The 14,299-nt window shown below is 39.1% G+C and overlaps 1 protein-coding gene across 6 annotated transcripts in view; it reads left to right on the forward strand.

Moving 5' to 3' along the window:
* TMTC1 (transmembrane O-mannosyltransferase targeting cadherins 1) overlaps positions 1 to 14,299 on the forward strand; it is a 289,639-nt gene that overhangs the window by 196,314 nt on the left and 79,026 nt on the right. For all 6 annotated transcript variants that reach the window (XR_005218412.1, XR_005218411.1, XM_037846482.1 and 3 more), the window contains one exon: positions 6,342 to 6,455. Coding sequence is in view for 4 of the 6 variants with exons in the window: in XM_037846482.1 (XP_037702410.1) it covers positions 6,342 to 6,455 (114 nt within the window). In the remaining 2 variants the exon portion in view is untranslated. The remainder of the gene's footprint in view (positions 1 to 6,341; positions 6,456 to 14,299) is intronic.

Genomic DNA, 14,299 nt, shown 5'->3' on the forward strand with positions numbered 1-14,299 from the left:
TGGCAGTTTTTTTATAATTATACTATTTTTTAATAGTAGTTATATAGTTACATTTATTACAATTTATGAAAGATCATTAATATAGTATTATTAACTATTGTCCATAGTTTACATTAGGGTTGCTTTTCCCATATACCTCCCTATTATTAACACCTCGTGATAGTGGCATACATTTGTTATACTTCATGAAAGAACATTCTTGTACTAGTACTATTAACCATTGTCCTTCATGTACAGGAGAGTTCACTGTGTTGTACAGTCCTATGTTTTATCCTTTAATTTTTATTCTATTAACATAATACATCCTAAAGTTTCCCCATTTAACCACATTCACCTATATAGTTCAGTGCTGTTGACTGCACTCACAATAATGTGCTACCATCACCATCATCCATTTCCAAACCTTTACCATTAGCCTATATAGAAAATCTGTATAAGCATTAACTTTCCATTCCCTAACCACAGTATATTTCCTGGGAACCTATATGCTAGACTCTTAACTCCATGAGTTTGCCAATTATAATTAGTCCATAACCTTGAAATAATACAATATTTGTCCTTCTGTGCCTGGTTTATTTCACTCAACTTAATACCCTCAAGGTTCATCATGTTGTCACATACATCAGGACCTCATTCCTTTTTACAGCTGAATAATATCCCATTGTATGTATATACCACATTTTGTTTATCTGTTCATCAGCTGATGGGCACTTAGGTTGCTTCCATCTTTTGGCGATTGTGAATAATGCCACTATGCACATCAGTGTGAAATTAATCTGTTCGCATCCCTGCTTTCAGTTCTTCTGAGTATATAGCAGCAGGATTGCTGGATTATATGGTAATTCTATCATTAGCTTCCTTAGAAACTGCCAGACTGTCTCTCTCCCACAGCTGCTGCACCATTTTACATTCCCACCAACAGTGAATGAGTGTTCCTTTTTCTCTACATCCTCTACAACACTTGAAGTTTTCTGTCTTTTTTAATAGTGGCTATTCTAATGGGTATGAAATGATATCTCATTGTGGTTTTGATTTGCATTTCCCTGATAGCTAGTGATGTTTTTGTTCCCTTTCCATTGTGTACAATTGTTGCTAAGAATCTGCTAACTAGACGGGGACTACATTTCCAAGCCCCTTTTCCTCTAGTCAGGGCCATATGCTTGTTCTCACCGTGGCATGTTAGAGGAAGTGATGTTGTCTTTTATGGACTAGAGTATTTGAGAAGCGGGTATGACATCTCCACATTCTTTGTTTCTCAGCTTTTGGCTGCAGATTAGGTACCAAGAGTGACTTTGGAGTCAGCGCAGGTCCTTGCATGTCTGGGTAGAGTAGAACTGTCCTGTTCAAATTAGTAACGCCCATTGTGGAGTTTCCATGAGCAAGAAATAAACTCCTATTATGTTATGCCACTGAAAGTATTGGGTTTTTCTTATAGCAGTTAGAGTTAACTAATGTAGTGGCATAAGAACTACAAAGGAGAGAGTGAAAAATAGAGAGAGAACATTTAGAAGTGGTAATAGATTTAGAAAACATCATATTAGTCAAGATTTACGAGGTTATGTGGAAGTAACCAAAATGCCAAACTTTCAGATGCTTGTAACTAAAATTTGTTTTTTACTCTCATACATTGCAGTTCTGCTGCAGGTCATCATTTTTATTCCAGAAAATGGGCTGACAGAGAAAAGCCTGTCTCTGGCACATCACCAAGTAATAGTTGCGAAGGAGAAAGAGAGTATGGTGGACTACAAGTTGGCTACTTAAAGACTCTGCTCAGAAAAGACACTTGTCAATTCAACTCTTATTTTATTGGCCAAGAGAAGTCAGATGACTATGCCTAAGTTCAGGGTATGGTGACACCCTACACTGCAGGGCAGGGATGGGGTGGTAGAGGGGCATGGTGCAGAATATGGTCCTGCAGTCTTCCACAAAGATCTTGAGTTACTGCAGTACCCAGTGGGATTCAGAGAAGGAATCATATTTGAGTGCAGTTTCTGGGAAAGAGCTGAAAAGGCTTATAATCAGTGGACATGAGGACTAGAGAGATATAAGAGCATAAGGAGATTTCCAAGTTAGGGGACTGATTAAATGGCGTGATGCCTCCATTCTGATCTTGATGTAGTCTGGATGCTCTGAGCTACTGCAGTACTTTCAATGAAAAACATTTGCCAATCAATAAAAAGCACTTAAATCAGCGCAGCTAATGGTACTTTATATATAGTGCTCAGGAGTGTTTCTATAACCCCTCTTCCCCATACATGCATAAGTTTATAGACCACAAAATCCACCCATAATAGTTTCCCATTATGCGAGATATGGATGAGGGAACTCTGTCAGCATCCTTGACCACATCTCAGCCCCACCTTCCAAATGCAAAGAGAAATCAGTATAATTCTTTCTCTTCCTGATGCTCACCTGGAAAAATATACTGATCTAATTCTACAGCCACCTGTCTCTTTCTACCATCCCACCACTGACATTTAATTTAATTTTCTAATTTCTACAGTCATTACTACAAAATTCTAGAATACGGGAATAAAAGGGAGGATTTGATGGGGGTGGGTGGGTGGGTGGGGTGTGTGTAAATGAGAGAAGGCTTGACCCTGTAACTGCAGAGTCCCTGCAGGACATCTAGAGTCTGGGCTGCCTGAGGTTTGGGAACAACTTGAACTGGAGCCAAAACAGAGAAAGTAGGATGGGGTGGATTCGTTAAGGGGGTTCACAGGTAATGCCCCCCATTTTGATGAAATAATGAAATAGTAAGTAGGATCTTCTGCTGAATTGGGAGAATGAGGGTGGGGTAGGATGCTAGTGGAGAGAGATAAACGTTGGAATTTGCTGCCTCAGAGAATTCAAAAGATGACGGATTAGTAACAAGTAATTTCTGAGCAGCTTTGAAGCATAAACTGAGTTTGTTATGTTGTTTTTACCAGTACATTTGAAAACCCAGAAGACAGAAGGTTAGGGATGTATCAAGCTCTAGTTGCAGAACACCAGGTAAACATTTTCTGTTCATGCTCCAGCAGTGACTCCAGAGGTGGTGTATAACTCCCACCCACCAAGAAAGGAAAAAGTTTTCTAGCTCTATCTATTTGGAATTTGTGAGGTTTCTGATTCCAGTAACAGAAAACTCCAGTCAAAACCAACTTAAATGGTAAGGGTAGTTTATTGGTTTACAATAACAGGATACAGGATAGCTAGCCTAACCTCACAGGGTTAAATGGATTAAATATATTAATACATGTAAAGTGCTTAGAACAGTGTCTGGCACATAGTAAATGCTCAGAAAGCAATTTTGTGTCTCAATATTGACATTTGAAAGCCATTTGTTTCCATTTCTCTATTCTGCCTGCCATGGTGTCTGCTGCTTCTATATACAATGTGAGAAGAGAGCTGACTTCTGTGTGAGAAGTGTTCGGAACTATCTTTCTCAAACAGTTCCTCACAATTTATTAGGCTGAGTAGGATTACTTGTCTATTCTGGAATCAATTTCCCTGGTCAGAGGCTCGCTGGTTGCTGATTGGCCTAGGCCTCGGTTACCTAAGCTGATGGCTGTGGTTGTGGGGATGGGATTAAACTGATTGGGCCAGACAAATAGAGATGGGTGTGGGGTCAATTGTCATGACCCCCTCACATGCCTGCTACGCCTTAGGGGAGCTGTGTAATAGACATTAGACAGGCAGCCCCAGTGTCCTACATAATAGCCAAAGTCTTTTCAAACAAATAGAAAAATAAATATCCTCCTATTATCTGATGGGTTGATTTGATTGTCATGAGCTAGGAATGTCCTGAGCAGCCAGGACCTGTTCTATAATTACTGTCAGAAAAAAAAACCATCTTAAGATCAACAGTACTTAAACCAATATAATCATTTTTGGCAGGAACCTTCAATATATCATTTCTTCACATATCCAGTAAGCCTGTATAACAAGCCGACTCATTATGTTACACAGAAATACGTTTCACAACTAACACATTTCCTCATTTCTCAGTCTTTATAGATATAAGGTGCAGTACTGATCTGGAAACAGCTTCTGGGAAATGTAAAAGAAAAGAAGAAATGCTACATCAAATCTATACAAAAATCCCAATTTTACTAACATTAAAATGTGAAGAAAGTATATTTTAGCTCTGGGTAATTAGTGGATTATTGTACAGCTGTCAAAGGTGATTGGTAATGCTGCCCAGAAATTTTCCAGAGAAAAATCATCGTGGCCTTGAGCTATAGCATAAAAATCTGTTGTGTATTCTAGACCCCAGAACTGTTATCAGATAGTCCCTTGAGCCACATCTCCTTTGATCAGTTTTCCTGTAATTCCCTTCTATGTTAATTTATTTTTGTAGACCGTTTTTATTTCTGTATTGATGTGAAAGGCTGTAAGGGAAGGAAGGGAGGGAGGAGGAAAATCAGGAAGGAGGGAGGGAACTGAATTGATGTGAGCATGCAGGTGTGTTCTCCCGAGAATTGTCTGTCCCCAAGTCCTGTCACCATTGCTCTTGAATATCTTTCAGCTTCTCCTATTGCTTCTGCTAAAGTTCTGGTCATCATCTGTCTCTCTCTCCGTCTCTGCTTCTGTCTCTTTTTCTCTCTTCCTTCAGCTTCCCATGGGTCTCCAGTCTTCCCTCTTTCCATTCTATTGCCACAGGGCAGCCAGAGCAGCCAGTCTAAGATGCTAAACTTTTGGTCTCATTTCCCTGTTTAAAATCCTCCACTGGTCCCCACTGCTCTTCAGATAAAGCCCAAAGTGTAATGTGAGCCACAAAGCCCCTTCAGGGTCTCTCCACTCCCAAATCTAGCCTTCCTGGTATCCATCCACTCTGAACTTCTTTCAGTTCCTCAAAATCACCACAGGCTCTTCTCTCTGATTAGGATGTCCCCCTCCTCCCTAGACCTTTGTCCCCCTCCAGAGACTAATTTAATTTCCTCTTATCCTCAAAGTTTCAGCTTTGCTGACACTGCCTTCTGGAAGCCTCCCCTGATGTCCACTACTGGGATAAGCATGCCCTGCCCCCAGGACACTCTGTTCACCTCCTCTGACAAGTGGTTTTGCAAACACCCATATTTCCTACTTGCTCGTATCTCCTACACTCCTGTAAGCTCCCTGAGGGCAGGAGCTCTGACCATCTCCAGGATCTGGCACAGTGCTTGACACCGAGGGGGCTCCACATAGATGTTGGATGACTGTACCATTTACTTCACATCAGAGAAATGCTTGTAACCTAATTGGATCAAACCATCTCACTTCTGGAATGTATCCCTTCTTAATGATTCTGCTTAACCCTACATTAACTTTTACTTTTTCTTTTCCTTTCATTCATCCCAGACCATAGTAGGGAAAGGCAAAAGATAATTATCTCAGCCAAGCTTGACTTCACCACCCACCATTACTTAGTAATTAAGGAGTTTTCTGAGTTTCCCTGCATCTCGGTCTGGAATTTGTTTTCCTTCCAGAATGGCTCCCCTGAGAACTTTGCATCCAAAGGAGAGGCAGTGACTTCCTGGAGGGCTTGGACGGGGAAAGGAGGGACAGTTACATAAACCAATTTCATAGGTTCCAATATTGAAGAAACCAAGAATGGTGGAAAGAATCAAGGGAAAAAAGGCTGAGAATAAAGGAGCACCACACATTATATCTCATCTCATGTTTTGTAGAGGAGGTTGTGGTTATGATCTATTGTCATTTTATGAAAACGAGTTTCTTTCTTAAGGGCCTGGAATTGTGCTCACAGAGATCAAGTTAGGCTATTTCATGTGGTCTTCATGAATAGGAAGCCATCCTCCAAAATATATATGAGAGGAAGAAAGGGTTTGCCCATTGCTGGAACTCCCACTAGAAGGATGAGTTTTTGTAATTATCCTCTGCAAGGTCTCACTTTGCAGCACTAGAGACCCAGTCTTCTGCCCCTTGCGCCCTAACTTAAGAAAGCCAGACTTCCCTGATAATTGGAGAGTTAGGTGTTTCCCTTGGAGTGTGAAGTGCTCTCGGGTCTATAACTGGTCCCTGCTGTGCTCCCAGAAGAAACTTCAAGAAAGACGGCAGAGCCCTGCAGCGGCTCCATGTGTCTCTCCAGCATGTAAAAAGGCCCTTAGGTTTACAGGCCGAGGAGATTTTGTTCATGTGCAGTTAGCATGTTTGTTCAGTCATGCACACCTGCCTTCTTCATTTCCATAAAAGCATGTGTTTAGTATCATATAATTCACAAATTTTGGAGAACTTGGCCCAGAGAAAATGGACCATTTCAAATACAGGCTCATGAAAGTATGAGTAAAAACATTAAGGCAACTGACAGCATTCCTAATGGCACACCTTTTTTCTTTGATTTTTTGATTTGTTAACCTTAGGTCTGGAGTTCAAACTCTACCCCACAATGCCAAGGCCCACTACAACTATGCCAATTTCCTGAAGGACGGAGGCCGGGACCGAGAAGCCATCTCCCACTACAGAGCAGCCCTCGAGTGAGTGCACTGGGCTGGTGTCTGCTTTCAGACCACTGCGTATTTAACTAGTCTCCTCTCACTGTAGGGCATGTTTCTTTGTTCCTCTTGATAGTGAACTTATCTTGGGAGGTCGTGTAGTTCTTGGACTCTGAGTCTTTTGGCTCAGCATTCAAGTCTGTTACAAATGAGATAACCCTACCTTTCCTCTAACTCTTGGTGTCTCCTTGTAAGTTTCTGTTTCTTCACCTTAAGCAATGAATGACACTCACTTGAAAACTTACACGCAGGCCAATAGGAGGTGGTGATCAAAAATGCACTGGTAGGTTCTCAGGGCATTTATCCCAATGAATTATTAATGATGTGAATGTGGAAAACTCTAGACCTCTCACTGCCTGAAAGGATTTAATGTGAAGACAGTTGCACGATCATAATGAATTACCTTGATAGTTGATTTAAACAGAAGGAAAAGAAGAATCTTGATTATCATGTTGGGAATATGAGACATTTTTAAAGCATGTCTACATATTTATATTTAATATATTTATATTGAAAATAAACAACTCTGATATTCTCCTTGTATTCTTCCCCTGGAAGAGAACATACCAAACAGGTCTTTTGATATGACTTCAAGGGGAAACCAAAACTTTAAGTTCTGTATTATGAACAGCATTCTGTATTGCTCTTATACTCTTTTGTGTCACAATTCAGACTTTCAAGATGGCCTTCTCTGAAAGGTCCCAGATATTAAATGTATTTGACCTTGTCCATGTGGAGATCTGATAACCAATCATAGCCTCAGAATCTCCAACATGGGCAAGACACAGCAAGGTAGATCCTCTCCTTTATTGAAAACCACAGTGCTCACAGAAGTCTTTTAAGAGTTTTGCGTACCCCACAGATTGGCCCACATTTAGTTGAATTTTCTGATACTGTTCCACCTTTACTGTTGCTTAAACACATATACCAGTCAAATCATACATCTCACTAAAGCTCCCATCAGGATCGTCTCAAACCTCAGTTTGAAATCTTCATTCTTAGATTAACTGTCATCACTTTAGGATCCTGTTAATCCTGTATACTTAACATTCAATATGGTTAAATTTAAAACTGTATACGTCAAGTTAGCTATCAAATAGCTTCCCAAAGATTACAAGTAATGTAAGTCCCAAAGGGAAAATTATAACAAAACTTTTTATTGAGGAATAGAAGTTGTTATTAGAGAATAGAAGATAGTTTTTAAGATTTATTAAAGAATCATTTTCTTTCTCTAGAAGGCAGTTTACCAAAATGTTTACAAAGCTTGCCTCTGGTTGGTGAGATTTTGGTTTATTTTAATTATTTTCTTTATAATTTCTTGTATGTTCCAGGCATTCCACAATAAACATATATTACTTTTGAGTGAGGAATTGTCATTTTGAAAAAGGCATATTCTTTCAAGTTCCCATAAAAATGTGTATTTTGGATTTAATGATGAGTTAATATTTTGTGATTTTGGATGGTATTATTAAAAAGAAAAAATAGCAGTAAGTTTACCTAAAAAAATATTGGTTGGTAGGAAGTGCATCAGTATTTTTTTTTTTTAATATTTCTTTCTGACACACTATTTTCTGTCAGGTACAAACAGAAAAATAAGACAGGCCTTAAGGAACAGCTTGAGTCAAAGTTATAAATTAAGCAAAAATCCCTGGCAGTTGATCTTACAGAATTTTAATAGCTAGTTAGGTACTTCTGCTTCTTTCCAGGGAAACAATGACAATAAATGTTTGCTTCAGCAACTGTGCTGTGGAAGAAACATGTCCCTTGAGAAATAGGGGGTAAAATCAAAGCTATAAATAAGCTGTCCAGTAATTAGTGAAATACTTTATCCTTTCAGACCAGGCTCAAAATGCTTGCTGGTTTAAGTATCGTTTTTGCATGATGAGACCATGGTGAATTTTCAGCAGATGTAGGTGTTTTTTTTGAAATAAATTGTCACTGTATGTTAGAGACAAAGAAAAATACCAGGACTGTTCATTATTTTGATGATTATTTATCCTAGGTGACTGGAAGATTGCTCTTATTTTGCTATTGCTGTTTCTTTGTGGAAGTTGCTGAGACAGGGATTCCATCCCCTCCCAACTGCTCCACACCTACTTTACCTTCAGCGTAACTAATGTTTTCCATCTTTGTGCACAGTAAGAAAGAGGGTGATTAGAAAAATGCAGGGTTAAAGGTGATATTCTCCGAAATCAGTTCCAACAATTATCCATTGCTGTTGTAATGACTATATAGATCCCAGAGGTAACAGTGAAATTAAGTCATTAGGGTTGTATCCATACCAATCTCTTTGTGGCTGCCTTACAATTCTAAAAATAGCACTTTATTAAAATTGGTAATTATATATGACATGAGTATTGTTGCTCTTAAACTTTATTTTATTTTTTAAATAACGCAGAAGGGCTATTGACCTCTCCTCCACTTCTGGCAAAGCTCATTTATTATATTCCTGTAGTGTAGGGAAAATCTCCCTAGGAAAATGCCATAGCTAAAGTTGTGGGTTCAATTTAAGACCCAGATCATCAAAGAAAAATGTGAGAACCCTTTCCTTAAATTGTCAACAAATATGAGTGTCAGCTTTGCTTTACTGGGGGGAAACTCTCATGTTTATTCCAACTGGGAATGCTATAAAGCTTGTGATTATATATGATGGGGAATCAGAAAAACCCTTCTGGATATGCCTCCAAGGCTTTCTGATCATTCAGTTACCTGGGGAAGGTTTTCACCATTCCACCACAGGTGATGGAGTTAGAGAGTCCAGAGACCGTCTTGCAGCTCAACTCTTCCTACACAAGAACCCCCAAGAAATGCCTTTTTCCAATTAGCCTGAAAAGAGCAATAGTGACCCTACCTGAATGTAGTATAGCAGATGCTCTCTCTGAATGTGCACTTAGCCAGCAGTTGGTTGATTGGTTTAAAAAGTCAGTTAAAAATGGGGAATCATAAAATAGATTATTCAGAATTTGAAAATTTTGTTTTACCCTGAAATTCCAATTGTACATCCATTCATCAGTCTTCTAATGCCAATCTAAACCTTTTCCTTTGAGTAAGAGTCTGTGGATTAGAATCTGCAGAAACCACATGCATAATGCATTGCTATGTTTAATTTTTTTTTATTTTAAAGAGGAATGGAAAAGCTTAATGATACTTGCAAAGAAATTTGATTAGACAATCTGAGATCTTTCAGATGTTTTTCCTCCAGTGTTTTACAATTATTTCACCCACATTTAATTCAACAGAAATTTTTTGAGCAATTTATTTTTTGAGCATTTCCAAAGTATTTCTTAGTTTTCATAGAAATAACTTTTTTATGCTCATATCTTATCAATTTGCAAAATATTTAATTATTTTATGCAATTGCAGTAAAAATGACAACTGGAATAATTTAGTTAATAAACACAATTAACTCTTACCAGTCATACAACTCAACTCATGAGAGCAGGAGGGCCCAGACTTAGAGAGAAAGCTTATTATATTGTGGATGTCTGCCAGTATGTTTTACAGAGAATAGAAAACGTCTGTATATCCAGCAACATAATTTAGAAGAAACTATTCAAGAATGTTCACTATAGACAATGAGGAAACAGAATCTGCTTGTCATCTCCTACTATTTAAACTCCCAACCCGACTCAATTATTGGTTTATTGAATGGGCTGGTCATCCATAATCTTAATCTGGAAATGAGAATAAATTTCACCTTTGCCCAGGTCTCTTCACTGTCAGCAGCAAACTGTCTCATGTTCTACTGAACATTCATTTACCTACATGCTCCATTCCTCCGACCCATTCCAACATGTCCCTGCCACACATACTACTCTAAGACTTGTTGATGTGTCCCAGTGTTTGGAGATTGGCCATGTGCAGGATTCATCCTGATAAAAGTGCTGTGATACTCAGTCACCCAGACAGCTATTTTTCTTTTCATAGGTATGGTTTCAGCACAAAATATACAGTAAATCATCTAAGGTTTATACCTCCACCACACATCCCCTGTTAATTAGATCAAACAGGAAATGCATTCCCCTGCTCTGAGGGAGGCCCAAGTGTGCTTGGGCAACCATTGGACTCATTGAGCAGAGCTGCCTGCTCCAACTACATCCATTATTGATATTTTAAACAGAAAATCTGAAGGGAAAGAAAACTGTGGTCAAAGGGGGTCAACATCCCTGACCATGCTCTTTTCAGTTGACATATTCAAAAGGGAAAGTGTGTGCTTCTAATGCTCCTGTACAAAAGAACTCTCCACTCACTATTTAATTGGCTAGCATGTAGGAAAGGATAGAGCTGGATTCCTTCTGACACCATTTGTTTAATGCATAAATTAGAGACCTATCATGACAATAATGCCCACTGATATAATTCTTTATATTCCCTCCTGTGTGGAAAACTGGAATTCTATGAGGAGATTCCATTAGATTGTTATAAATGTATGTGGAAAAAAAGGAAGTAATAAAAGAATTGAGTGTTGGAGAAAAGCCATGTATTAGAGTCTAATGAAATCTAACCATGTCTAATTAACCTGCTCTTTATTGATGTCTTGAGTATATTAAAAACAGATTGTTTTATTATAGTTCTTTTGAAAAAAATGCTGTCTATAAAACTGTTGGAGTTTGAACATTTAAAAAAAAATCAGCTTCCATGTATTTCTGGAAAGAATTAAGATTCCAATGCCATTTGCTACAAAGTTTAACATGTAGCAATGGATTCTTCTGCTGGTATGCTTTTCCACTTATAAAAGTCTAAATATTCTTTCCAATATCACAAGTAGACACTTGAAATTATTTTTGCCTCTTCTTGTTGATGAAATTACATTCTCAGTATATATATGTTGAGATAATTAAGTCTGGCAGTTTTATTCATTAAATTCAAGAAATTAAATATGTCCTTGAGGAAAAAAAAAAAAAAAACTACAATTTTAGTCACATGTGTCCATGCTTCTAGACTATATTTCAAAATGAAAGCCCCATCATTTATATTCAAGAAGACTTCTCTCTCTGTCTTTTTTCCTGCCTTACACCACCCTTGCATTTCAAAAACTTGCTTAGAGATGGTTCCCCAGGAAACAGAATCTGAGGCAGAGATTACGTGCAAGGGAGTTTATTAGTGACCTCAGAAAAGCCAGGGAAGGAAGCCAGGGAAGCAAGGTTAGGCAGCGAGAGAAGCTGAGCTGCATTGCAGTTCCATTGCGAACTCTGCTGATCCCATAGGGAGCACTGCCGCTGGGATGGCCGTTCAGAGTGGTCATGAATGAGGCAAGAGATTGGGGCTTTTTACCCCTTTATCAATCAGCCACTGCTCCCACATGGAAGAAATGCAGCCTTGGGTGAGAAAAATGCCCAGAGGGACACCCAGCTGTGAGCTCTCAGCAGCCCTCACTCCTGGCAGCTGGGGAAAGGGCCTCAGACTTGAAGGGGGGATCTCAGTGGAGCATGAGAGCATCCACTATACCAGCTTCATTTATGGTTTCCCACATAAGCAAATATGAACTTTTAACCAAATGTCATTTAGATTTTCTGTTAACATGTGAATAATGGTGATACCTACCTCATAGGGTTGTGAGGATTAAATGATAATTTGTAGAAAAGGCTGTGGTCAATGTCTCAATGCCTGGCAAGGAGAACTTGCCATAAACGTTATAATATATCCAAAACCTGACCATTTTCCTCCACCTCTACTGCCCTCATCTCTTACCCAAATTACTGTAGCAGTCTCCTAACTGGTCTCCAATTTCAGCTTTGCTCCCGTCTCCCCTCAGTCTGTTCTTAACACAACAGCCACAGGGAAGTTTCATTCATAGTAATCCAGTGCTCAGAACCCTCCGTTGGCTCTCATCTCATTCAGAGTGAGAGTCAAAGCCTGCAATGGGCTCCATGCCCTGCATGATCTGGATCCCCATTCCTTCTTGGACATCCCACAAACTGCTCTTCTTTGTCCCTCAGCTCCAGCCACATCGAGATCCATGCACATGCCAGTCACATCACATTCCAGTTTCAGGAACTTTGTACTTATGGTTGCTTCTTCCAGACCCTTGTTATCTCAATGACTGACTCCCTCACTTCCTTCAGGACTCCACAGACATGTCACTTCTAAATGAGACCTTCCCTGAACACACTTCTTAAAAGTGCAGCAGCCCCTAACATACCCTGTCCCTTCATTGCTTCCTTTTGCTCCACTGCATTCATCACCCTCTGACATACCTACCTATTGTTTTTGTTTGTTTGTTTTTAAATTTTTATTGAGATTGTTCACATACCATACAATATCCAAAATTTCAAAGTGTACAATCAGTTGCCCCTGGTACCCTGATACAGCTGTGCATCCATCACCAGACTTAATTTTTGTTCAATTTTTAGAAACTTTTCATTATTCCAGACAAGAAATAAAGCGAAAGACGAATAAAGAAAAAAAAAAAGAAAACAAAACTCGAATCCTCCCATATCCCTAACCAACCTCCCTCAATTGTTGCCTCACAGTATTGGTTTAGTACATGTGTTACTGTTTCTGAAAGAACGTTGAAATATGACTAACTATAGTATATAGTTTGCAATAGGTATGTGTTTCTTCCCTATATGCTCCTCTATTATTAACTTCTAATTGTATTGTCATACATTTGTTCTCGTTCCTGGAAGAGATTTCTAATATTTGTGTAGTTAATCATGGACATTGCCCACCATAGGATTCAGTTTTATACATTCCCATCTTTTGACCTCCAACTTTCCTTCTGGTAACATATATGACTCTTAGCTTCCCCTTTCCACCTCATTCACGCACCATTCGGCACTGTTAGTTATTCTCACATCTTGCTACCGACACCTCTGTTCGTTTCCAAACATTTAAGTTCATCCTAGTTGAACATTCTGCTCATACTAAGCAACCACTCCCCATTCTTAAGCCTCGTCCTGTATCTTGGTACCTTATATGTCATGTCGATGAGTTTACATATTATAATTAGTTCCTATCAGTGAGAGCCTGCAATATTTGTCCTTATGTGTCTGGCTTGTTTCACTCAGTATATTGCCCTCGAGGTTTCTTCATCAACCCATTTTTTTTAGATGGTTTTATTCACATGTCATACATTCCATCCTATGTAAACAATCGATGGTCCGCTGTATGGTCACATATTTATGTGTTCACCACCTTCACCACTATCTATATAAGGGCATCTGCATTTCTTCCACAAGGCAGGAGGAAGAGTCAAAGAAGGTAGAGAGGCAAAAGAAAGAGGAAAAAAAAATGACAGCTAGGAAGCAGCAAAAGGAAAAATAACCTTAAATCAAAGTAAAGAGTCAGACAACACCACCAATGTCAAGTGTCTAACATGCCTCCCCTATCCCCCCCTTATCTGCATTTACGTTGGTATATCACCTTTGTTACATTAAAGGAAGCATAATACAATGATTCTGTTAGTTACAGTCTCCAGTTTATGTTGATTTCATCCCTCCCCCAGTGCCTCCCCATTTTTAACACCTTGCAAGGTTGACATTTGCTTGTTCTCCCTCATAAAAGATCATATTTGTACATTTTATCACAATTGTTGAACACAAGATTTCACCAAGTTACACAGTCCCAATCTTTATCTTTCCTCCTTTCTTGTGGTGTTTCACATGCTCCCCACCTTCCTCTCTCAACCATATTCATAGTTATCTTTGTTCAGTGTACTTACATTGCTGTGCTACCATCTCCCAAAATTTTGTTCCAAACCATGCACTCCTGTCTTCTCCTATCACTCTGTAGTGCTCCCTTTAGTATTTTCTGTAGGGCGGGTGTCTTGTTCACAGAGTCTCTCATTGTCTGTTTGTCAGAAAATATTTTGAGCTCTCCCTCAT

Source organism: Choloepus didactylus, chromosome 8 (genome assembly GCF_015220235.1).
Source record: "Choloepus didactylus isolate mChoDid1 chromosome 8, mChoDid1.pri, whole genome shotgun sequence".
In the NCBI taxonomy this organism is placed as follows: Eukaryota; Metazoa; Chordata; class Mammalia; order Pilosa; family Megalonychidae; genus Choloepus; species Choloepus didactylus.